General features: G+C 41.3%; 1 protein-coding gene across 2 annotated transcripts in view; it reads right to left on the bottom strand.

Annotated features, from left to right (window-relative positions):
- Nucleotides 1-24823, bottom strand: part of TRIM24 (tripartite motif containing 24) — a 157138-nt gene that overhangs the window by 7096 nt on the left and 125219 nt on the right. For both annotated transcript variants that reach the window (XM_030544216.1, XM_030544221.1), the window contains exons 13-17: nt 24095-24167; nt 13183-13351; nt 7474-7787; nt 3755-3887; nt 2313-2387 (exon numbers count right to left, since the gene is read on the bottom strand). In XM_030544216.1, coding sequence (XP_030400076.1) covers nt 2313-2387; nt 3755-3887; nt 7474-7787; nt 13183-13351; nt 24095-24167 — 764 coding nt within the window. The remainder of the gene's footprint in view (nt 1-2312; nt 2388-3754; nt 3888-7473; nt 7788-13182; nt 13352-24094; nt 24168-24823) is intronic.

Genomic DNA, 24823 nt, shown 5'->3' with positions numbered 1-24823 from the left:
ATGTTCCTCTGTGCCTCCCAACAGGGTACAACCCACAGTTTGGGGACAACTGTCTTCATATATGGAGTCCAACTATACAGGCTATTTACAAATTTAAGATAGCTTTTCTCAAACTCATGTCATGGTTTTGAACTCCCATACCTGACAACCTGTTCAGGCAAGAACTAAAATGCACTCAAGGTGGGTGGAGTGATTTCCCTGCTATCCAATAGAATAGAACCTATAGCTCAACTTCTGATGGTTCACAAGATATTGGACCTAAAAACCTGTGACTGATCTAGGTTGAGTACTGTAAGGACTCTGCCTCAGGAGGAAGAGAAAATATTTTTGAGGCAGAGGTTTTTTTTCAATTTTTTAATACAGTAATTGAGAGAAAGCAGCTCAAAGTGTTGAAATGTTAGAAGCAGTCTGGAGTGAAATCAGTGGGCAAAATGCAGGTGAGGCTCTCAAAAATAAAGAAACATAATGTATATTATCGCTACTGCCACATATGCAGGGCACATTTTTGTTTAAAAGGATGAGTTTTCAAAACTATTTTTCAAAGAGATTTAAGCCTTGATGTTCTACAGTAGAAATACTCAGTAATATGTAAAGTAATATTTTACATCTTTATGTATCTCTTCATCTCCTCCTTTTTAAATATTGATTTTATATAAATCGGAAATTAAATCCAAAAAATGTGTCATTGTTTCAATATCTCCACAATAAAAGGGGCAGTTTTCTTTCACTTAGATCTACCATTTTACTGATACACCAGTGCTTAGATATAACAGCAACAGGCACCATTGATGAACCATAGACAGATAGTCTTATTTTTAGAACAGAGGAAATACAGCACAATATTTGACTAGATGAAAAAGTGGTTCATGTAACTTCACTTTAAAAAAAGTTAACGTGCCTTACAGCAACATGAAGTGTTCCAAAGATGTATTTCCTTTGTCAGACTGAAATAAACTACCAGAATAGCAGCTTCCTGAATGTGTTAAACAAACATATGCTACTTTAAAAAGAGGATAGAGGGTATTTAAGGCACGAAGGGGCAAATTTTAAAAGATGTAATTTTGTATGCTCCTGCCTGACTCCCATGCACAAACAATGAGCACAGCCTGACTTGCATGTCAGCAGGATATATGAAAAAAATTCTGTCTTTAAAAATGTAGTCTTTAATTTGTGTGCAATTTTTCTCTCTGCAGTTAGATGCAACAATTAGAACATATAATTCATTTCACATTCCAGATTCTTATTTATGAACCAGAAGCCATTCTTTTCTCCTCACCCACCAACAATCTAGGCAGATCTGTGAAGAATTTTAAGATGTAGTCCAAGTTGTGGAATTAAAGTATGCGCTTGTACTACTGACATTACAGAAATAGAGACTTCCCTTAAGGCTCAACTACACTTACAGCAGTGCAGCTGTAGTGTTTAACGAAGACTCTACCTACACTGATGGGAGAGCTTCTCCTATTGGTGTCGGTACTCCACCTTCCCACGAAGTGGTAGTTATGTCAATGGTAGCTGCCTTCCTGTCCATGGAGAACTGTCTATACTGGGGATTAGGTCAGTATAACTACATCACTCATGGGTGTGGAAAATCCATGCTCCTGAATGACTTAGTAATACTGACATACATTGGTAGTGTAGACTAAGCCTCTCCTTCCATTTTGAGTTCACACAAATAAGAGCTAGTTTACACTGGCAATGCCTTGTGTGGTCACGGCGCACCTCAGTGAGGGGCACAGCTCCCAGTGCTGGGGCACTGTTTACACTGGCACTTTACAGCACTGCAACTTGCTGCACTCAGGGGGTGTTTTTTCACACCCCTGAGTGAGAAAGTTGCAGCACTGTTAATTGTCAGTGTAGACAAGCTCTAAATGCTTCATTGCTGTTAAATATAAATAGCACCATTCATTGTGCAATTCAATGATGTGCCAACTACTGCTCATTTCAAAAGAATGCAGCAACATTCAAGATGAAGTAGGAAAACCAGAAGTTAAGGGTTAAGTCATGTTTCATGCATAAGACACACGATTTTAAGATGTAGTGTACACTTTATAGTAAAGTTTGTTAATTTACTGCAATTGGGAAATAAGTTTCACCTTAATCTGCGCTTGGATTCAATGAGCATGAAAATTCTATGCATCTAGTATCAACCTTTTTACCTCTATCCTACATTTAGATATTTGTTACATTAAATATCCGGAGTAGATTACTCTTCTGATGTTGGATTTATTTCTGAGAACACTAACCCCCACAGAAGTGCTAGTGCCAAGTGCTCTGACTCTTTTATAAAGTAAAAATGACAATGTACATACTGTAGGAGGAACTGGATCTTGAAAAGCCAGGCTCATTTCATGGCAGTAGAGGTACAGCAGTAGCCTTTCACACTTCTGTATATATGGAAAGACAGAACGCCTGTGCATTAGAGAATGCTGTGATTTTACCTTTAATAGTATATTGTGCTAAAAAATTCAGGCAGATGTTTAATACTTCCCCAGCCCCCAAAAGATCATCAAGCACATTTGAAAATATCAGACATTCAGAGAAAGCAAGTTCAGCATCATTACCAAGAAGCCCAATTCTTTTTTTTCCCCCACACAGTGCCATCCAAGAGAGTGCCCCCCGGCTGCAGTTTTGCCTAGAGCTCCCCTCTTCCCCCATCAGGCTCAGGCCAAATCAGTAACACATTACTTTCAATGTATACACAGGTGTTACTAACTGGATTTTAGTCAACAACTCTGTTGATGAACTATAAGGAGACAAAACAAATTTAGCTCACGCTTTCTCAGCCATGTTATGCAGAAGTCAACAGCAAAACATTTTGTCACTGAAGCTCGCAAGACCATTAAGACACTGCATCTACATTAAAAATAACATTTTTACTGTCTTTTTCAGTGTCAAGCCACCTGTTAAGCATGGCAGAGTATAGAGTTTGTGATCTAGACTTCAGTTCAAAACCTTTTTGCTTTGCTTAAGGGGATAATTTTGAATGAGGCTTGCTCAAAAGAGGGTATGTCTATGATGAACAACAAAAAAAAAATAATCAAAAAACTCCACAACACCGAGCCTCAAAGCTCAGGTCAACTGACTCAGGCTTGTGCTGAAGGGCTAGAAGTAGCAGTGTAGACATTCCCTCTTAGACTAAAGGCCAGGCTCTGGAGTCTATACGAAGCGTGAGTGTCTGGTGATGCAAAGACCGCAGGGTGAGAAGCACACCTCAGACCTAGTTCTCCTTATGGTAGGAGCCTCCAACTTTATACCCATAGACTAAAGCTAGAGTGCAAAAAGCCCCTTAGGACTCAAAATTAAATAAAAATTACCAAACTAATCTACTAATACTGGGTAAAATACAAAAACCAAGAGGCTCAGTGAAACAATTTTTCCAGGACATTAGGTCAAAGAGACTGAGCCCAGGTTTCTGTTCTGCACACTGCCATAGCTGGAAGGAACAGAGGTGGCTGACGTACCCCACCCCCTTTTATAGCTTCACCTCTAATATTCAGAGCCACAAGGGGAGAACACAACACACAGGCCCTGCTCCAGAGGCTTCTACTAGTCCAACTGCGACACCAGAGCATCTCTCAATATTGAGGCTATGCAGCATCCCACAAGAAAAATAATATTTAAGACTTCATAGTGCTCTACGAATGAAAAACAGCCTCCAGTGAACTCTTATTACTACCACCAAATATATAAAAAGCAGCATTTACAAAACAACTGGACAAGCAGACTGGTTGAATGAACAATGTATCCTCACCCGTCGATCTATTGGTGCCAATCCCATATAACCTTCCAGTTTTCTTTTTTCAGAGCTCTGATTGGGATTATCACAATCATATTCTACTTCCGGCTTGGACAAGTCCCGACAGAATGTGCAAATCCACTCTCCTCTAAACAAGGGGGAAAACAGATGTATTACTCTGGGCACCAGATAAAGTTACATGGTCTTGAATAGAGGGTTTCCAAATACTTTTGGACAATTTGTTCATTTCTATTTTCTTTTTGCCCTGTGTCAATTTTTCTGCAACCACCAAAAGGAGGGATAAGGATGGCAAAGGGACATCTCTTTGAAAGAAAAACTCACTCATTCCTGGACTTAATTTTTTGGAATAATTTTACATCAAAAATAGCATCTATTTCCACTAGTTTTGAAACCATTCATATGGGTTTACAAATTAAATTCAAATTTTAACAGTAGGTGCAGTTGCTGGTTAGGAGGCAATCTGAAGAAAAAAGTATTAGAGAAAATGAGAAAAACAATTAAAAATTAGAGATGAAAAATGGAACAGTATAGGCAGAGTACAAAATAATTCAGAAACACCATGAAAATAGAGCAACGGAGAGGTTGGAACCTTTGGGAAGTATATTTTCTCATTAGAAGTTAGCCTATAGGCTAATTTTTCTATTCTTAACTAAAATAACTTCTCGGCTTTTTTTTTTCATCTAAGTTATTCTTGGGGGGAAACTCTAAATTGCACGAGAAAAACGCTTCACAAACTACTTTTGCTAACTGCCCTTCTCCCCATACCATTAGTGATGCCCTCAAATCCTTGGGCAAACTTAATGAATGGGATTCAGTAAAATTCTTTAGAGACACCTGAATCTTCACGAATAACCACAACACAGCTGAATTGTATTGACTTGCTTACAAGAATGAATAAAGACAGAATTCAGCTACGATTATGAAAAGTACAGTATTACATTCATGTATTGTACCACATATCTGATCTAATAATATAAACATGACCTCTGGTATTGGGGTTAGTTTCAGGAGCAAGTTAAAATTACTTTTGACAGTGAAACTTGTTAAAGCCTACAGCAGAACTACAAGTCCTCCAAAAGACAGACACATATCCTATTAGGATAATTAAAAGTTTTCTAGTTTCTCTTAAGTTAGCCTGAACCAAACACTCTGAGATCTGTGAAGGGTCCTGACCAGAGCATCTGGCTAGCCATGCTGGAAAAGAGACTTTGTGAACAAGACAGTCTAATTTGTTAAATAAAGCTTTAGCCTAAAAAGCATATGTTTACTTTTATTTGCTTGTAACCCTTTCTACCTTTATTTCTTACACTGGGTATCACTTAATCCTATGGTTTTTTGTTAAATATAACTTGTTTTATTTTTACTACAAGCCAATTCAGTGCTGTTTGAAGGGAAGAGTGTGTTAACCCCAGTTAAGCTACCTGCCTGCAGTATAATGTCTCTTTAAAGGCGCAACAAATGTAACTTCTCTAAGTACTCATTGAGAGGGTGACAATGTAGGGCAGTGGCTCTCAACATATTTATGATTATGAGCCACATACGTGACCCACAATGTATTAAGTGGGCCGCATCCAATAATACCTGTATGGCCCTGAGGATGTCACATGGGCCACAGCTGTGTGTTGACTGGGCTGCAAGCTGAGAACCACTGCTGTAGGGAGACATCTCTGGGTAAGTTTGGGTTCACTCTCTTACTCACAAGGCAAGGTTTGGACTGGCAGAGTCTTGAAGAGTTTGCTAGCAAGGCAGAGAAGCTTTTGTGTCAGGGGGCTGTCACATAGCTTAGCAGCAGCAAACCTCACTCGGTGAAGCTAAGATGGGTAACACAGCAACTCACAATTCTTTGAATCCTAGCAGCTTTTCACACACATCTAGCCATGAAAAGACTACTTTAGGGACTTGGTATGACAGCAGTTTTGGTGGAGTGAAGAGAACATATGTCAGGTGGAAAGGGATTCAAGCTGGAGTACAAGGAGAGCAATTCAAGACAATGGCTGTAACAGCATGTTTAGAGTGAAGGGCTGCAAGTAGAAGAGGCAGATGGAGTCCAGGGCAACTATTTAGGAGGGAATGGGCCAGAAGACAGTAAGGGGTGAAAGGGGGAGTGAGGGAAGGTTGACAGGATGGGATGGGGCTGAGGGGCAGGTTTAGAGATGGAGTTCACGTGTGAAATCTCCGTATCTGTGATGGTGCTGCTCAGGGTTAAGAATACTGGCCACGAGTACTATTATGGACTTTACAGATTTGAGCCCCACTTAGAAACTTATTTTTTTTCTCTTTGCCCCATTGAATAAGCTCAGCAAAAACCACGGCCAAAGAAAAGTTGAAACTTTAGAAAGGTATTTCTGGAATGTTTAGAAAACCCAATAACTGTAGAATGTGACATGAAAACAGTGATATTTTCCTTTACACGGAGGGGACAACATTTAATTAATAAAATACAGTTTGCTATCCATCATATTCATACAGTCTTAGCTTATGCACAGAGGAAACAATTGTAGAAAACTTTTATGGTAAGCAAAATAATAGCACTGTATTTAAAGGGAAACAGCCCCTGGTTTGGAGATTCAAAAGGCATATAGTCGATGTGCATGGATTAAGTACAGTACTTGAATAAAGCCCGATGTGCTACTAGCAGTCGTTCTCCTCAAAGCATGTAAGCAGAGCTGACCAGTGTAAGAAACTGTAAACTAAACCAATATTTAACATTTATATCAAATCACTGAACACTGACCATCTTATGGCAAATATAGCTGTATGCTTGTTCAGTACTAGCTTAAGTCTTTTATCCAGTGCTCCTATACCAGAGTGTCACAAAATGTCATTTTTACTTTGGCAAAGTAGCTGACCACCAGTAGTAAGCTTTAGAAATACTAAGGATAAGTATCTATTTTCAAACAACATTTATATATAATAGAAAAATGGATTTTTAACCTTCTGATGGTTCCAACTGAGCTGAGCAAATTGCTTAGTTGCCTTCCAACAAACCAATCAAGGCCTATAAAGATTAGTCTTGCTTCTTCTCAGTGCTGACTGAGGTAGTTTTTAAAATATTATCAGCAGACAGCAAGAACTGTGCCCTAGGGCCGGCGTGGCCCCTGTTTAATACTGTATCAGTAGAGCTTTTTCTTTAAAAGAATTTTAAAAACAGTTTCTGTTGTCCTTAAAGGATTCTGTTTAGAAAGGTGATTCTATGGCCCAATTTTGTGGCTACAGGTAACAGATGGCCCAGATATAAGCGATCTTGCCAAGAAACTGCAGCATTTTATAATAGCTTTTCCAGCAGCAATAATAGTTCAGGTTACACAACTCAAATTTAATTAAATCCTGGATTTCTCTGACTCAAAATTTCTTAGGGTTCGTTTACACATACAGTGCTGCGGGGTGCAGCTGCATTGATGCAGCGGCACTGCTGAAGTGTGTCTGGTGAAGAGGCTGTATGCCAATAGGAAAGAGCTCTGTCATCGGCATAATAAAACCACCTCCACGAGGTGGTGCTGTCCACACCGATGCTTATGTTGGTGTAACCTGAGTTGCTCAGGGAGGTGGTTTAATCACTTCCCTGAGCGATATGAATTATGTCAACATAAGCTGTAGTGTAGAGATAGCCCTAGAGTTGTCTTTTGGGGCAGAAACGTCCTGCACTTGGCCTCACAACCCAAAGGTGATTTCTTTTGAGCAAAGTTTGGACAAAATTCTTTGGTCATTTTTACCTTGGAAAGTTCATCAGTGAAGGGACATGACAAGAAAGATGGAACACTTTAGGGCATTTCTCACAACACAGGAGCTCCCCTCCATTCTGACACACTGCACACCAGTCCTCATTGGGGTCATCCTCTTTTCTGATGTCTCCAATGTGGGGGGTACCCATCCATGCTGTCTTCCCACTGGATGTGTTCTCCTGAAGTATCCCTGGTCGGTCACCTGTGCTATCTGGAGCATCTGTTCTTAAGACTGTTTTGTCAGAAGTGGTATTATGATGGCTATCCAATAGCAGAGAGGTGAGTATGCTTCTTGAAAAGTTGGTCTGTAGGAAAACGCAAAGATACATCTAGATGCCAAGCTGTCAGGTATAGTTATCAACACAAACACATAGAAAATAAAAATATTACTATTTCACATGTATTATGAGTCATGCTCCTTAGAACCTCTATACAGGAGTTATCACTATTATGGCTTCAGCCAACTTAATACAGCAAACTAGTATAACTGGACCCAAGTAGGTTAGCTCTGACATTTAAGAAACTGCTTCCAATAGAAAAATATAATAATCCTCCAGCAGCAAATTGGTCTAGCACTCCTAAAGTTGAGCATACGCATTAGTAGTAGCAAAATCTCCAAACACTATGTGAAAGAACTTACAGTATTTAGACTCATAGACTTTAAGGTCAGAAGGGACTATTATGATCATCTAGTCTGACCTCTTGCACAAAGCAGGCCACAGAATCCTACCCATCCACTTCTATAACAAACCTCTAACCTATGTCTGAGTTATTGAAGTCTTCAAATTGTGGTTTGAAGACCTCAAGCTGCAGAGAATCCTCCAGCAAGTGACCCATGCCCCACGCTGCAGAGGAAGGCGAAAAACCTCCAGGGCCTCTGCCAATCTGCCCCGGAGGAAAATTCCTTCCCGACCCCAAATATGGCGATCAGCTAAACCCTGAGCATGTGGGCAAGGCTAACCAGCCAGCACCCAGGAAAGAATTCTCTGCAGTAACTCAGATCCCATCCCATCTAACATCCCATCACAGACCACTGGGCATACTTACCTGCTGATAATCAAAGATCAACTGCAAAAATTAATTGCCAAAATTAGGTTATCCCATCATACCATCCCTTCCATAACCGTATTAAGCTTAGTCTTAAAGCCAGATATGTCTTTTGCCCCCACTACTCCCCTTGGAAGGCTGTTCCAGAACTTCACTCCTCTAATGGTTAGAAACCTTCGTCTAATGTTGAGTCTAAACTTCCTAGTGTCCAGTTTATACCCATTTGTTCTTGTGTCCACATTGGTACTAAGCTTAAATAATTCGTCTCCCTCCCTAATATTAATCCGTCTGATATATTTATAAAGAGCAAGCATATCCCCCCTCAACCTTCTTTTGGTTAGGCTAAACAAGTCAAGCTCTTTGAGTCTCCTTTCATAGGACAGATTTTCCATTCCTCGGATCATCCTAGTAGCCCATCTCTGAACCTGTTCCAGTTTGAATTCATCCTTCTTAAACATGGGAGACCAGAACTGCACCCAGTATTTCAGATGGGGTCTCACCAGTGCCTTATATAACGGTACTAACACCTCCTTATCTTTGCTGGAAATACCTCGCCTGATGCATCCTAAAACTGCATTAGCTTTTTTAATGGTCATATCACATTGGCGGCTCATAGTCATCCTGTGATCAACCAATACTCCAAGGTCCTTCTCCTCCTCTGTTACTTCCAACTGATGTGTCGCCAATTTATAACTAAAATTCTTATTATTAATCGCTAAATGCATGACCTTGCACTTTTCACTATTAAATTTCATCCTATTACTATTATTCCAGTTTACAAGGTCATCCAGATCTTCCTGTATGATATCCCGGTCCTTCTCTGTGTTAGCAATACCTCCCAGCTTTGCGTCATCTGCAAACTTTATTAGCACATTCCCGCTTTTTGTGCCAAGGTCAGTAATAAACAGGTTAAATAAGATTGGTCCCAAAACTGATCCCTGAGGAACTCCACTAGTAACCTCCTTCCAGCCTGACAGTTCAGCCTTCAGTACGACCCGTTGTAGTCTCCCTTTTAACCAGTTTCTAATCCACCTTTCAATTTTCATATTGATCCCCATCTTTTCCAATTTAACTAACAATTCTTCTTGTGGAACCGTGTCAAATGCCTTACTGAAATTGAGGTAAATTAGATCTACTGCATTTCCTTTGTCTAAATAATCTGTCACCTTCTCAAAGAAGGAGATCAAGTTGGTTTGGCACGATCTACCTTTTGTAAAACCATGTTGTAATTTGTCCCAACTACCATTGACCTCAATGTCCTTAACTACTTTCTCCTTCAAAATTTTTTCCAAGACCTTACATACTACAGATGTCAAACTAACAGGCCTATAGTTACTCGGATCACTTTTTTTTCCTCTCTTAAAAATAGGAACTATGTTAGCAATTCTCCAGTCGTACAGTACAACCCCTGAGTTTACCGATTCATTAAAAATTCTTGCTAATGGGCTTGCAATTTCATGTGCCAGTTCCTTTAATATTCTTGGATGAAGATTATCTGGGTCCTCTGATTTTGTCCCATTAAGCTGTTCAAGTTTGGCTTCTACCTCAGATGTGGTAATATCTACCTCCATAGCCTCATTCCCATTTGTCATACTTCCATTATTCCTAAGCTCCTCATTAGCCTCATTAAAGACTGAGGAAAGTATTTATTTAGATATTGGGCCATGCCTAGGTTATCCTTAACCTCCATTCCATCCTCAGTGTTTAGCGGTCCCACTTCTTCTTTCTTTGTTTTCTTCTTATTTATATGGCTATAGAACCTTTTACTATTGGTTTTAATTCCCTTTGCAAGGTCCAACTCTGCATGGCTTTTAGCCTTTCTCACTTTATCCCTACATGTTCTGACCTCACTAAGGTAGCTTTCCTTGCTAATCCCGCCCATCTTCCACTCCTTGTAGGCTCTCTGTTTTTTCTTAATCACCTGAGATGCTTCTTCATCCAGCTTGGTCTGCAACTCCTGCCTATGGTTTTTTTCCCCCCTTTCTTGGGATGCAGGCATCTGATAGTTTCTGCAACTTCGACTTAAAGTAATTCCAGGCCTCCCCTGCCTTTAGATCCACAAGTTCTTCAGTCCAATCCACTTCCCTAACTAATTTCCTTAATTCTTTAAAGTTATCCCTTTTGAAGTCAAAAACCTTAGTCCCAGATCTATTTTTGTTTATCCTTCCATCTAGTGTGAACTGAATTAGCTCATGATCATTCGAACCAAGGTTGTCCCCTACAACCATTTCTTCCATGAGGTCCTCACTACGCACCAAAACCAAATCTAAAATGGCATCCCCTCTTGTTGGTTCTTCAACTACTGGGTGAAGAAATCCAACAGCTATCACATCCAGAAAAATCTGAGCCCTATTATTCTTACTAGCACTTGACCTCCAGTCTATATCTGGGAAGTTAAAGTCTCCCATGATCACACAATTCCCGTTAGTGTTTACTTCATTAAAAACATTAAAGAGGTCTCTATTCACACCCAAATCACATCCTGGCGGTCTGTAGCACATTCCAAGCACTATCTCGGGGAGGCTCTAGTAGCTTTCTTTCCCAGTGTGATTTTTGCCCAGACAGACTCTGTCTTATCTATTCCATCACTTCTTATTTCTTTACAGTCTACTTCATCATTAATATATAATGCTACTCTACCATCTTTGCCTTTATTTCTGTCTTTCCTAAACATCATATAGCCTTCAATACCTGTACTCCAGTCATGACTACTATTCCACCATGTTTCTGTTATCCCTATAATATCTGGTTTCACTTCTTGCACCAGTAGCTCTAGTTCCTCCATTTTGTTACCTAGGCTCCTCACATTAGTGTACAAACATCTTAATTTTTGACATTTGGCTTCACTGACATTCTTTACCCGGTTAGGCACAGACATTCTACCACCAGTATCACCTATTAGACTGGTATCTACACTACCCTTCCTCCTTATGTCAATCCTTCTGTCCACAGCTGTATCCCCTCTTACTTTGTTTTCTTCCCTCTCAAGGTTAAATTCTGGTGTGGAGATTACCTGGACATCTCCCCCAAATTCCTAGTTTAAAGCTCTCTTAATCAGTTGGGCGAGCCTCCATCCTAGAAGTATATTTCCCTCCTTACTCAGGTGAAGTCTATCCCGAGAGAGCAGTCTTCTGTCCATAAATGCTTCCCAGTGGCCATATATCCTAAAGCCCTCCTTATAGCACCACTGCCTGAGCCATCTGTTGATCGCCATAATCTTGTCACATCTTTGTTGCCCTTCTCTAGGAACTGGCAGAATCCCACCGAAGATCTTCTGATCCTCAATTTCCTTAAGCATCTTCCCCAGTCTGGCATAGTCTCCCTTGATACATTCCAGCGTATCAGTCGTTCCCACATGAAGGACAATCAATGGATTCTTCCCTGCTCCTGTTAGGATCCTTTTCAGCCTCAGGTCCACATCCCGTATGTTAGCACCCGGCAGACAGCACATTCTTCTGTTCTCTGGATCAGCTCTAGTTATAGGCCTGTCTGTTCTTCTCAGTAAGGAATCCCCAACCACGTAGACCTGCCTTTTGCTGGTGACAGTGTGATTCTCTGGTCTATCCCCTGCTCCCACTGGCTGCAAGTCCTCTCGATTCCTATTCTCCCTTGCAATCCTCCGCAACCCTTCCCGTATCCTCCTGGGGCTCATATTTGGTGTTGTCTCCATTGACTCCTCGCCTCTTCCTGTAGGACTAGCAGCTCTTCTCTTTTTCCTTGCCCTCTCTCCTTCAGCGACCACCTGCTGTGCCTCTTCTTCATCTTCCAACTCTGCAAACCTGTTCCTGAGCTCTATTTCTCCTTCAGTGGCCCATCTTTTCCTCTGCCTGGTTCTCTTAGTCACATGCTTCCACTGTCCACTTTCCTCACCCAGCAGTCTCTGCTCAGAATTCTTTGGTCCTGCTTCCATCTGCAAGTCTGAGCTTTTCCCTTCAGCCTCCTCATGTTTTTGCTCCACCATCTGCTCGAACCCCCTTCTAAACTCGACCAGAGTTTCCACCTGCATCTCCAGTCCTCGGATCTTTTCTTCCATCAGCTCTATCAGGCGGCATTTCATGCAGACAAAACTCTTTTCAGGTACCCCCTCCAGGATCATGTACATGCCACAGCTTCCACATCCAGTCATCCTCATTGTGTCTTTCACTGCTGCCTCTGTATCGGTCATAGCCTTCCCACTTAAAACCTGTTAGTCCAAGAAACAAACCAAACCAAACCCCCAACAGGCACCCAAACACTGGCAGACCACCACCCACTCCCTTCACTAGCCTGTCAGTTCCTCTGCCTAGGTCTCTTAGTCTCCCCCGTAACCTCCCCCATAAACTCCCTCTGAAACTCCCGTTTACAGCTCTGTTTGCTGGCTGCTGTGCTTCCTCCCATCTCCCAGGTCCCCACAGACTATGGCAGTCTGATCATGTCAGTTATTCAGTCATCTCAGTTTACTAAGAAATATAACTTGGTTTGGAATCTCATTTCATCCCTACAAAAACAAAACACACCACACACCCACTAACACATTATATACTTCCCTTAGAGACAACACCTATGAGTAACGCTCTAACAGAATATTTGTAATTTATTCTATATCCAATAAATGCAAAACACCCTCCCCATAACCCAAACTCAGAAGAAATTCTTTATTATTGTTAATATTACATTCCGGGACCGGGATTCTTCATCTGTTTCTTGCTTCACTATAACAATTGGGAAATCATAGTTCTCATGGGATGTACCAGACTCCTGTTTAATCCTGATTGGCTCCAACATGACAACAGGAATTCTGTGTGTAGAATCAGCTCCTGGTGGCCTGCTGGAGGAGCCAGAGCTAGAGAAGATGAGAAGAGGCAGAAAGAAAAGAAATGGAGAACAGTGAGTTGTTGGATGTCATCTGCACCATTCAAGACAGCACAGTGTTTTCAGAAAAATCACACCTCTTGTAGTGATTAAGAATCATGACCCTGGAATACTACAGTATTTTTCATTCTCTACATTTTGAGGCTACAGCACTATCCACCATAGAACAAAATCTGAGATTTAGAGTTCATATCTTTCTTCAGGTTCTTTAAAATAGAATAATAAAAATAGGGAAGAATGATAATCTAATCCCAGGACTGCAGAATTGCTCAGAGTTTTATTTTCTATAGGTTAGAAGTTTGGAATACAGCATTGTTTTGGGGTTTTTTCGGTCCCATGGTGAATGCACTTATTAAAAACTCCACCCAATACAAATTTTAACAAAACCTTTAAAATAGCAGTATTTTGGGAAGTTTTTGAGAGGAGAACAGTTACATTTTTGGAGAAAGTAAATATCATTAATGTCCACTCAAACACCACACACTGGACTATATCCAGTCAGGGGAAGCACATCTATGTAGGACTTTCCTAGCAGAGCAGCAGGTGACTTTACGTGATAGTCCTTCCCTCAGAATCAGGTTCCATGACACTGCTTTTGTGCATAATCATAACAAAAAGAGAAAGGACATCTTAACCTTAAGTTACAATGGAATTTCAATTTAATTCAAAACATAGGAGCCTGCACCCAAAAGGAGAAGTTAGTTACTTACTGTATACAGTAACTGGAATTTTGAGATTTTTGTCCCTACGGATGCTCCACACAAAGATTTGCATAAGCCCATGCACTCATGACCAGAGATTTTTCAGTTAGCAGTGGCTGCAAGTCTGCACCTGGGCTGTACGCCTCATCGTGCCCTAGTATGATAGCCTGTGGGGAAGTGTGGACCCATGCTACTCCAGTTCCTTCTCCACTTTTGAGAATGGTAGGACTCCAATGCAGAGGGGAAAGGCGAGTGGATGATGGAGCACCCCTAGGGATCTAACACCTTGAAGAATTCCAGGTCCTGCCCAAAACAAGTAAACTCTCCTTCTTTGAGTTATTGTCCCTACGGGTGCTCCATGTGAAGACACTCCCAAGCAGTACCTCAGTATGGAAGAGAGGATGCTAAGGAGGTGGATTCAGTACAGTGTAGAACTGCTTCAAGTGCCACGTTAACTCTGGAGCTAGATACTAAAGCATAGTGTATTAATTTAGATAAAATATATGGGCCAAAAGTGTTAACATAACCCAATCATTGTCCAACTTTAAACAATTATAAACAGTGTTCAAGGTTTCTGCTGTTAAAGTCTGACCCCATTCCCTAAATGAAGAACAGGACAAGCACACAATAGGGGAGAGAAAAGAACAGCAAAAATAAAAAAAATACAGGTTCTGTCCCCGGAGTTGCCTCTTACTTGCATACTCGCTGCTGGAAAAAACAAAAGATACAGCACCGTCTTATCAGCTACTTCGAACTGGTAACTGGCTCACAAGGAGATGCTGCCCAGTTATTTCCTTGCGTCCATTTTAGTGTGGCACTGAATTTAAATGATCACTCCTCCACAGATAAAGATAGAGACAACAAAAAAAGATATCCACATGGGGCGAAGAGGCAAATCTATGCCTGAATATCAAAAGAAAATCAGTGCGTAGAAATTTGCAAGAAAAGTAAAAGATGGGAGTGAAGAGGATGCATTGCGCTGCAAGTACTGCAGCACTGAGGTCAAGGTCAATGCTCACGCTGACAGAAGAAAGAAGCATGTCAAAAGCAAGCAACATAAGTAGCTTAAAGAAGAAAGTGAGCTTTGGGATAAACAGTCAATATCTGGAGCTTTCACCAGACTTTTAATGAAAGAGGACACAGCATGATCGTGTGCATGCTCTGTTTTGCTGAATAACCCCTATTAGTTGCATAGGGGCATATTGGTGACTTAGTGTAACAATACTGCCAGCAGCAAAAACCTTTCCTAATGCAGACAACCTCACTCCTAAGTATCTGAAAGAAAATGATGCTTTAGTATCTAAACTGATGGAATGAATTGACAGAAATGGTCTGATTTTTGACAAGTCTCCTGATGCTTGGACCGTCTGATTCTTGGTCTCCTGTTTTTTTAATTTCAAAGTGAATAAACTCGCATCATTTTGTGCTGATGGGACATTTATCCCCTCTGTTGACAGCCACTTTGTTGATGTAGCAATAACTGACATGTTTGACATGTACCAACTGACTTGGGAAAACATTGTCACAACTAACAGATTCTGCTTCCTACATGGCTAAGTTTGCATGGCTAAGTTTGCATGAGACACTACACTCAATCAGAAACCAGAGCTGCTATGTATTACCTGTCCTGCTCATCTGACTAACATTGAGCTGCCAGCAGCTACTGCTACAGAAGAAATGAAAGACATGAAATCTTGCATCAATGCATGTGGGGCCATTTTCAAGCATGGGAACAAGTTGAAGGCTTTGTTTTACACAGTGTGAGACAAGTGCAGAGCCTACTGCTGATTACCTACCCATTTTGTGCCACATTGGTGGATGAATTTGTACTTTGCTGCCCATCATATAAATAACATGGATTGTGCTAATGCATCTCCTAGATCATCCTCAGTTTGTTGGTTTTAAAGCAGAAACTCTGAAGAGACTGGTAAATAACCAAAATAACTGTGTACCAAGAGGACATTCCTTGTTGAAAACCTGGAATCACTGTGTAACACAGAAAACTCGAGTTTTCTCCAACTACTGACAACACATTTGTTGATACAGACATTTTCTGGATCCTGATAGCCAAAATCTCAGCTGAACTGAGCACAAAAGCTGCAGAAGAAACATACAGCGTAAAAACCCAGATGTTTCTGGAAATCTTTGCAACATGAGATCATCAAAAAAGCATTCAAAACCTTTAACACAATGCTCAGCCAGGAATGGGAAACCCCGAAGTGTTTGGTGCCGAAGATTCTTTTTTGAATGTCATCCAGGTGTTGTACCTCCTTCCTCAAGGTGAATTTTGCAGCAGATTACGGCCATTATGCCAGACTGTTTCCACCATTTTCCACTAAAGATGAAATTTCAAATCTGAAAGGGGAAATTTGCAATTACATGAGCATACCTAACCCTGCCAATCTGAAACTGGATGTGCTGGCTTTTTTGAACAGTCATTAAGACACAATTCCCAACATCAGCAAAGTGGCATGGCAAGCTTTGAGTGCACCCCCTGGATCTATCTACTGGTTCAGAGTGCTCATTTTCAAAGTTGGACTACCTCAAAGACAGCACAAGGTACTTTGAAGTTACGCACGCATACGCAAACCAGGATTTCTGGAAAAGCTACTAGCTCTGACAAAGACCAAAAAATATCTTTGTACATAATTTTTTCAATGATACTGTAGTAAAATGTGTATATTATGAACTTATGTTTTTCTTTTTTCTTGCTTTTTATTATTTTTTAACCTGATTTCATCCCAGTTTTAATGTCCCGATCCTAACACAGTTCTTAATTCGGAATCTCACTTTTGTACCTTTTCCCTTCAACATCTGTTGTTATTGTGACACCTTATGAACTTAAGCTCCCTTTTTCCCATTTGAGCTCACATTTAGGGTAAGTTTGTAGGTCCAAACATAATACTCTGAGAATGTGTGAACAGAGGACCGGGTGGCTGTTTTACAAATGTTCTTGATGGGTACCTTTCTAAGGAATACTATGGAAATGGATTGAGCCCTAGTGGAATGAGCAGTGACTTTAGGAGGGCGTGTATCCCAGAGGACTTGCAGCATGTCAAAATACACCCCAAAACCCATTTAGATATTCTAAATAGAAATAAAAGGATCCCTCAGCCTCTCGACAAAAGAAACGAATCTAAGGAAACCCCTAAAGGGCTTAATCTGGTGAAGGTAGAAGGCCAGCATTGTTCTTATGTATAGACTATAGAGACTGGATTAGTCCCTGGAAGGGTGAAGTTTGGGGTAAAATAACTGGCAATTGAATATCCTGACTGATTTGGACTTCACTTTAGGGTAGAAACAAGAATGGGGATGCAATGTAGCTTTATCTGGATAAAACACTGTATACAGTGGGTCAGCCATGAGGGCTTCCAGTTCCCCAGCCATTCTGGGCAAAGTGATTGCCACAAAAAATGAAAATTTGAAGGACAGATGCAGGAGCAAGCAAGAGGCCTTGGGCTCAAAAGTGGGTCCTCTTAATGAATTAAATTGCAAATTGAGGTCCCATGGTAGAGCAGGGCCCTGCACTGGAGGAAACTGATTAAGAAAGCCCTTAAGAAATTTCACAGACTCAGATTCCAAGGCCAGAAGGGACTTTTGTGTTAATTTAGTCAGAACTCCTCCTGAATAACACAGGCCACTGAACTTCTCCAAAATAATTCCTAAAGCAGATCTTTTAGGAAAAAAATCCTTGATTTTAGGTTAAAGTGAAGGAAAAGCCACCACAAACCTCGGTAAAAGTTTCCAATGCTTAATTACTATTAAAAATTTATTCCAGTTTGAATTTCTCTAGCTTCAACTTCCAGACATTGGATTCTGTTATTCTTTTCTCTACTAGATTGAATGTTATTAAATATCTGTTCCCCATGTAGGTACTTGTAGATTATAAATCAACTCACACCATAACTGTCTCTTTGGTAAGCTAAATAGATTGAGCTCCTTGAGTCTATCACTACCAAGCATGTTTTCTAACCCCATAATCATTCTTGTATCTCTTCTCTGAACCCTCTCCAATTTATCAACATCCTTCTTGAATTGTGAACACCAGAAGCGGACAATATTCCAGCAGTGGGTAAACCAGTGCTAAACAAACCTCTGTTGCTACTTGAGATGCCTCTGTTTATACATCCGAGGATTGCATTAGCTCTATAGGTCACAGAATCACACATGGGAGCTCATGTTCAGCTGACTATCCACCACAACCAGTGTTTCCTCTAATTTTTTATGTCCATGTGCAGAATGAAATTTGTTATATGCACCAATATGGAGGTCATGTGTGACACATCACCTTCATATATGCGCACATAACAAAAATCATGTGGTGGGGATGGGGCTGAGGGGTTCACTGTGTGGGAGGGGGCTCAGAGTTATGGCAGAGGGTAGGGTGCAGGGGATGAGCTCCAGCTAAGGGTAAAGGCTCTGGGATGGAGCCAGGGATGAGGGGTTCAGGGTGTGGGAGGGGGCTCAGGGCTGGGGCAGAGGGTTGGGGTGCAGGGTCTGGGGTGGGGCCAGGGATGAAAGGCTTGGGGTGCAGGCTTCCCAGGGGCTGAAGTGGGGGAGGAAGGGGGGGGGAGAGAGAGAAAACACAGACTGCCCTCCCACCCCCCAGCCCTCTCTCTCGCTGCAGCAGCTCGGGGCCAGGTGAGATGTACCTCTCTCCAGCCGCTCCAGTGGGGCTGGGCAGAGGAAAGGGCTCCTCTCCCTGGCAGCTCCAGTGGGCTTGGGCTGGGGAAGGCACCTCTCTCCGCTGCGATAGGTCTGGGGTTGGAGGAGAAGCATCTCTCACTGCTGCAGCCCTGAAACCCTATGTGGGGCTTAATAGACAATTGTGCAGCCGTGCAGCTTAGAGAGAACTTGGACCACAACTTCCAAATCTTTCAGTGTTATGGCTCCCTAGAACAGCATTCTTCATCCAGAATGACAGTCTCTGTTCCTAGATGTATACATTTATATTTAGCCATATTAAAAAACACATTGTTTGCTTGCATCCAGTTTACCAAGAAATCCAAATTCCTCTGAATCAGTGACCTGTCCTCTTCATAAATTAACCACCTCCTCAATTATTGGGCCATCTGCAAACTTTATCAGTGATGATTTTATGTTTTCTTCCATATCATTGATAAAATTGCTAAATAGCATAGTACCAAGAACTGAACCCTGTGGAACCCCACTGCAAACACATCCGCTCAATGATGATTCCCCATTTACAATTACATTCAGACTTATCAATTAGTCAGTTTTTAATCCAGTTAATGTGTGCCATGTTAAGTTTATATTGTTCTAGTTTTTTTAATCAAAATGTCATGGTTGTAGAATGTGCGAAGACTTAGGCCTTGTCTACACTACAAGGGAAATTCGATCTAAGCTACGCAATTTGAGTTACCTGAATAGTGTTACTCAAATCGACACAGCTTAGATCTACTTACCGCAGGGGTCCACATTATGCAATGTTGTCGACTTCCTCCACTCTTCTCTATCCAGTGGAGTACAGGAGTCGACAGGAGAGTGATCTGCAGTCGATATAGCGGGTCTTCACTAAACAAGCACTGAGAATCCATTTGGCAATTGGAATGCTGTGATAGCAGCTAAGTGACCATTGACAGAGCTCTGCGACAAACCCAGCAGGTTTTAGATTCCGAAGGTAATAGAGAATGGCAGGAGATATGGGGTTTTGGGCACATCAAATCTGGCAATATTTCCACTTCTGCAGGTGATAGGCCTGCTCACTCCGGATAGATCCAGTGATGTCAGACTGTGCCAGGAGAGATGGTTTCTTCAACAACTCTGTATTCTTTGACGCGTTCCTCCATTTGGGGGAGTCCAACAACAGTACTAACATCTCAGCTCCATGCCCAGTGGGAGACCCAGTGATACCTACACTGGGACATGAAGTCTCCCTAATCCCAAGTCCAAGTGAAGGCTTTTCTCTCTCCTCTTAGTCTATCAGGAGAGTGGGGGGTCTCTTATGTTTGGCAGTCTTCTGAGAGACTAAATCAAGCCCTTGGTTTCTGGAATTCGGTGTGGCTGAATCTGATGTACAAAATGGGAAGTTGGATCCCATAAGTCTATGGGAGCGCTCCATGAGAAGTGGTTTTAAACCGTCTTCCCTCAGTTTACAAGATCTGCTCTGGAATCCTGCATTTGGACGAGATCTGGGCTTCTGCAAGGGAGTGGAGGCAGCTAGCATTTCCATCACTGAGGGGAAAGACCTGTGGCAGGTCTAGCAAGGCTTGAATCCTAGGACCTTCTGGCATAAACTGCTAAAGCAAGCCATGATCAAGAAGGCCTGAGGAAAAAAGGAAGGACCTGACCTTGAAGAAAAAAGGAGGAATTTGACACAAGAAGGGGAGGGACACAATAGAAGTACGAACCCTGCTAAGAACTAAAAACTTAAATAAGCTACTAAGAAAAGATTTTTAAGAGAGTATAAAGAAGCAACTGCCTCAGCTAGATAGCAGACACTACATAACTCCGTGTTGAGCTATGGGCAACTGAGAAGGTATTGGAGCGGTGCAGCTCTGCTCCCTCCTACATGCCCTCATGTCTGAGTATGTAAAGGCACACTATAAAGGCACAGACCTGCAGACACTGCTAACAGAAAAGTCTCTGGTCAAGAGTGTACAGGGGCATGCAAATCACATGGAGCTCCGACAGGGACAATCATTTGAACTAAAAATTTATTTATTTTGTGTAAGTAGATTTTGCAGACATCTAATGTATTTCAAAATGTATGTATAAATAAAACTTTGAACTTTGACATCATAAGAAGATACAGCGTCTTCATGACTTTTACTATATAAATACAAAAGAACAAGAAATATTCTGTTAAAAGTATCTGAATATCCTCTTCCAGTAACACAAACACATTCTCTGCTTTTTCTCAACATGAAAACTTAACTCTATATTAATTGTATGCCTTGATCTATTGGAACACATTAACAGACCTGCTCTTCAGACAGCATTGTCTAACTATTTGTTCATTAATATTCCATCATTTCTAGGGCGGTCAAGCAATTTAAGAAAATAACAGTTTGATTAATTGTAATTAAACAATAAAATACCATTTAAATATTTTTGTATATTTTCTACATTTTAAAATATATTGATTTCAATTACAACACAGAATACAGAGTGTATAGTGCTCACTTTTTATTACAAGTATTTTCACTGTAAGAAAAACAATAAATAGTATTTTTCAATTCACCCAATACAAGTACTGTAGTGCAATCTCTATCATGAAAGTTGAATTTACAAATGTAGAATTATGTACAAAAAACCTGCATTCAAAAATAAAACAATGTAAAATTTTAGCGCCTGCAAGTCCATGCAGTCCTACTTCCTGTTTAGCCAATCACTCATTCAAACAAGTTTGTTTACATTTGCAGGAGGTAATGCTGCCCGCTTCTTGTTTACAATGTCACTTGAAAGTGAGAACAGGCGTTCCCATGGGACTGTTGCAGCCGGTACGACAAGATATTTACATGCCAGATGTGCTAAAGATTCATGTCTTTTCATGCTTCAACCACATTACAGGGGACATGCGTCCATGCTGATGACAGGTTTTGCTCGATAACAATCCAAAACAGTGCAAACCGATATATGTTCATTTTCATTATCTGAGTCAAGATGCCACCAGCAGAAAATTGATTTTCTTTTTTGGTGGTTCAGGTTCTGTAGTTTCCTCATTGGAGTATCAGTCTTTTAAAACTTTTTAAAAGCATGCTCCACACCTCGTCCCTCTCAGATTTTGGAAGGTACTTTGGATTCTTAAACCTCGGGCTGAGTGCTGTAGCCATCTTTCAAAATCTCACACTGGTACCTTCTTTACATTTTGTTAAATCTGCATTGAAAGCATTCTTACAATGAACAATGTGCTGGGTCATCATCTGAGACTGCTATAACATGAAATATATGGCAGACTGTGGGTAAAACAGAGCAGGGGACATGCAATTCTCCCCCAGGAAGTTCAGTCAGAAATTTAATTATTTTTGTTATTAAAAAAAAAAAAAAAAAAAAAAAAAAAAGTCATCAACATGGAAGTATGTGCTCTGGAATGGCAATCGAAGCACAAAGGGGCATACACTTCTCAGCTCCATGAGCTAAGATCACCGTCGGGTCCAGGCACGTCAGGAGGCGGAAGGTGAGGAGCATCGCGCAGGAGGCTGTACAGGGTGTGGTCAGGAAACACATCGCCAGGGCCCCCTCCAAGCAGGATGTTGCCACCTAGCTCAGCAGCTCCCTGGAGGTTGAGTTCTGGAGAGGGGGGAGAGCTGTCCTCTCTCTGGTCCCGCACCCACAACACCTTGAGATGCCTGGGTAAGAGGATCGGCTGCTGCTGGAAGTGATGCGAGGAGCGCTGGGAGCTGGGAATAGTGGTGCCACGTGTAAAGACCCCGGACCACACCATCGTCACCCTGACCGCCAGAGCCATGCTGGAAAGGTCCCTGAAAGACGCCATCCGCTGCCACTATGCCAAGAACCTCAAGTGGAAGCCAGACCAGGGCAAGGTGTTCGAGGTGTCCAGCAAGTGGGACGCCAGTAACCATTTCCTCCCCGGGGGAGCTTCACTAGGTTTGCTGACTGGCGGTTCGTCCACAGGGCCCGACTCAACTGCGTTCCCCTCAATGGAGCCATCCACCACAGTAACCAGGACAAGCGCTGCAGAAAGAGCGGCTTCGCGAATGAGACCCTGCCGCACGTCCTGTGTGGATACAAACAGCACACTGGAGCTTGGCAGCACCGCCACACCACTATCCAGAACCGGCTAGCAAAAGCCATCCCGCCGTCCCTGGGGAAGATCACCCTTGACTCTGCCATCCCCAGGACAGACAGCTGACTGCGGCCCGACATTGCCATGACAGATGCAGAAAAGAAGGTGGTCCTCCTGGTAGACATCACTGTGCCTTTCGAAAACCGATCGGCTTTCCATGAGGCCCGAGCACGGAAGGAGTCGAAGTACGCCCCACCGGCCGAGACCCTGAGAGCCCAGGGCTATGAGATCCAGATACATGCCCTGATCATAGTAGCCATGGGCTTGTGGGACCCTCACAATGAGCCGGTTCTGAGAGCATGCGGAGTTGGTCGACGCTACGTCCGGCTCATGAGACAAATGTAAACAAACTTGCTTGTCTTAGCGATTGGCAGAACAAGAAGTAGGACTGAGTGGATTTGTAGGCTCTGAAGTTTTACAGTTCTGTTTTTGAATGCAGTTATGTAACAAAAAAAGAATCTACATTTGTAACTTGCACTTTCAGGACAAAGATCACACTACAGTACTTGTGAGGTGAACTGAAAAATACTATTTCTTTTGTTTATAATTTTTACAGAGCAAATATCTATAATAAAATTATATACAATTTGATTTCAATTACAACACAGAACACAATATGTATGAAAAAATGTAGAAAAACATCCAAAATATTTAATACATTTCAATTGGCATTCTATTGTTTAACAGTGCAATTAAACTGCAATTAATTGCAATTAACTTTGAGTTAATTGCATGAGTTAACTGCGATTAATCACCCTAATAATTTCTTTATTTTTGTAGTATCAAAATATCTAGTACTCACTTAACTGACCGTATTATGGTTAAAGCTTCTTATTTATAATCCTCTCTGTAAAGCTGATTCCTCAAATCTGAAGTTACTTATGGTTCAGTGAGGATTTTCTGGTCCAGAATTTAAAAAAAACACAGTTGTATAACTGTCATGAACTTTACACCATTATTTACAGTACATGGTTATCAAAACATCTGATCAAGCGGTCAATCTCACAGCTACCACAAGTTTTACATATTACAAGTCTTTAATGAGCCATTAATAAATTAGACCTGAAATTAGCACTTTTAGGCCTTGAAGAATATTACAATAAAGCCATCGGAAATGGTCTCTCCAACGAAGTGACATGGCAAACCTCGACAGATTACTGGTGAAAGGTTCTATCAACTGCGGTTGCATGCATATAGTGTCCTTTGAGATTGAAGCTATGTTTTTTTCAATTGGTCTGCTTACCTTCCTCTGCTTCCAACACTGGAGGCACTGGGTGAGCGAATTGGAGGGTGGACACTGGTCATAGTTACTGGTCCTAAAAAGCAGATAATTAGGGGGACAAAGAAAAAAGCCAGGTTTGTTCATGCAAGAAATCTTGCATTTAATTTTCTCACAGAGAAGAACAGAGATTTGTGTGTAAGTATTCATTTTGATCTCTTGATATTGATTGTTCAGACCATCCTACACATTCTATTTGTAAAACAGACCAGAATATGTTTCTTCCTCTCCTCTACTGTGACTTTGGTCATTCTTTACTCATTTAACCCAAGGCTAGAAAAGAATGAGACATCTTATCCTGCACATTTCCAATCCAGAGTATTTGTTCACTCTTTTTATTTAAAAAGTATTAGAGAAGGCAAAATAATGAAATTCAGAGACAGTGAGTATGCACTTACTGACAGATGGAAAAATCACCAACCGCTAAGTGGAAAAAAGAATGATTTCACTGCTGTAGATATTGGAAAGATATGCTTCACAACAAGCAAATACATAGCTGTAATACAGGAATTTATAAAGTGCTAAAATAACTTTAGCTACTGGAACTAGGAAAGGTGTAACCACAGAAAGTCTGACATATTGTGATGTTCACAGCTTCTGCAATGTATTTGTGTTCTTTCAACCCACAACTAAACACTTCTCCATCTGATCTCACAATAGCAGAGTGTCATCTCTAACCACAACCTCATCTTC

This window comes from Gopherus evgoodei, chromosome 1 (genome assembly GCF_007399415.2).
Source record: "Gopherus evgoodei ecotype Sinaloan lineage chromosome 1, rGopEvg1_v1.p, whole genome shotgun sequence".
Lineage (NCBI taxonomy): Eukaryota > Metazoa > Chordata > Testudines > Testudinidae > Gopherus > Gopherus evgoodei.
The sequence above is the reverse complement of the archived record's forward strand: the minus strand, read 5'-3'. Positions and strand labels throughout refer to the sequence as shown.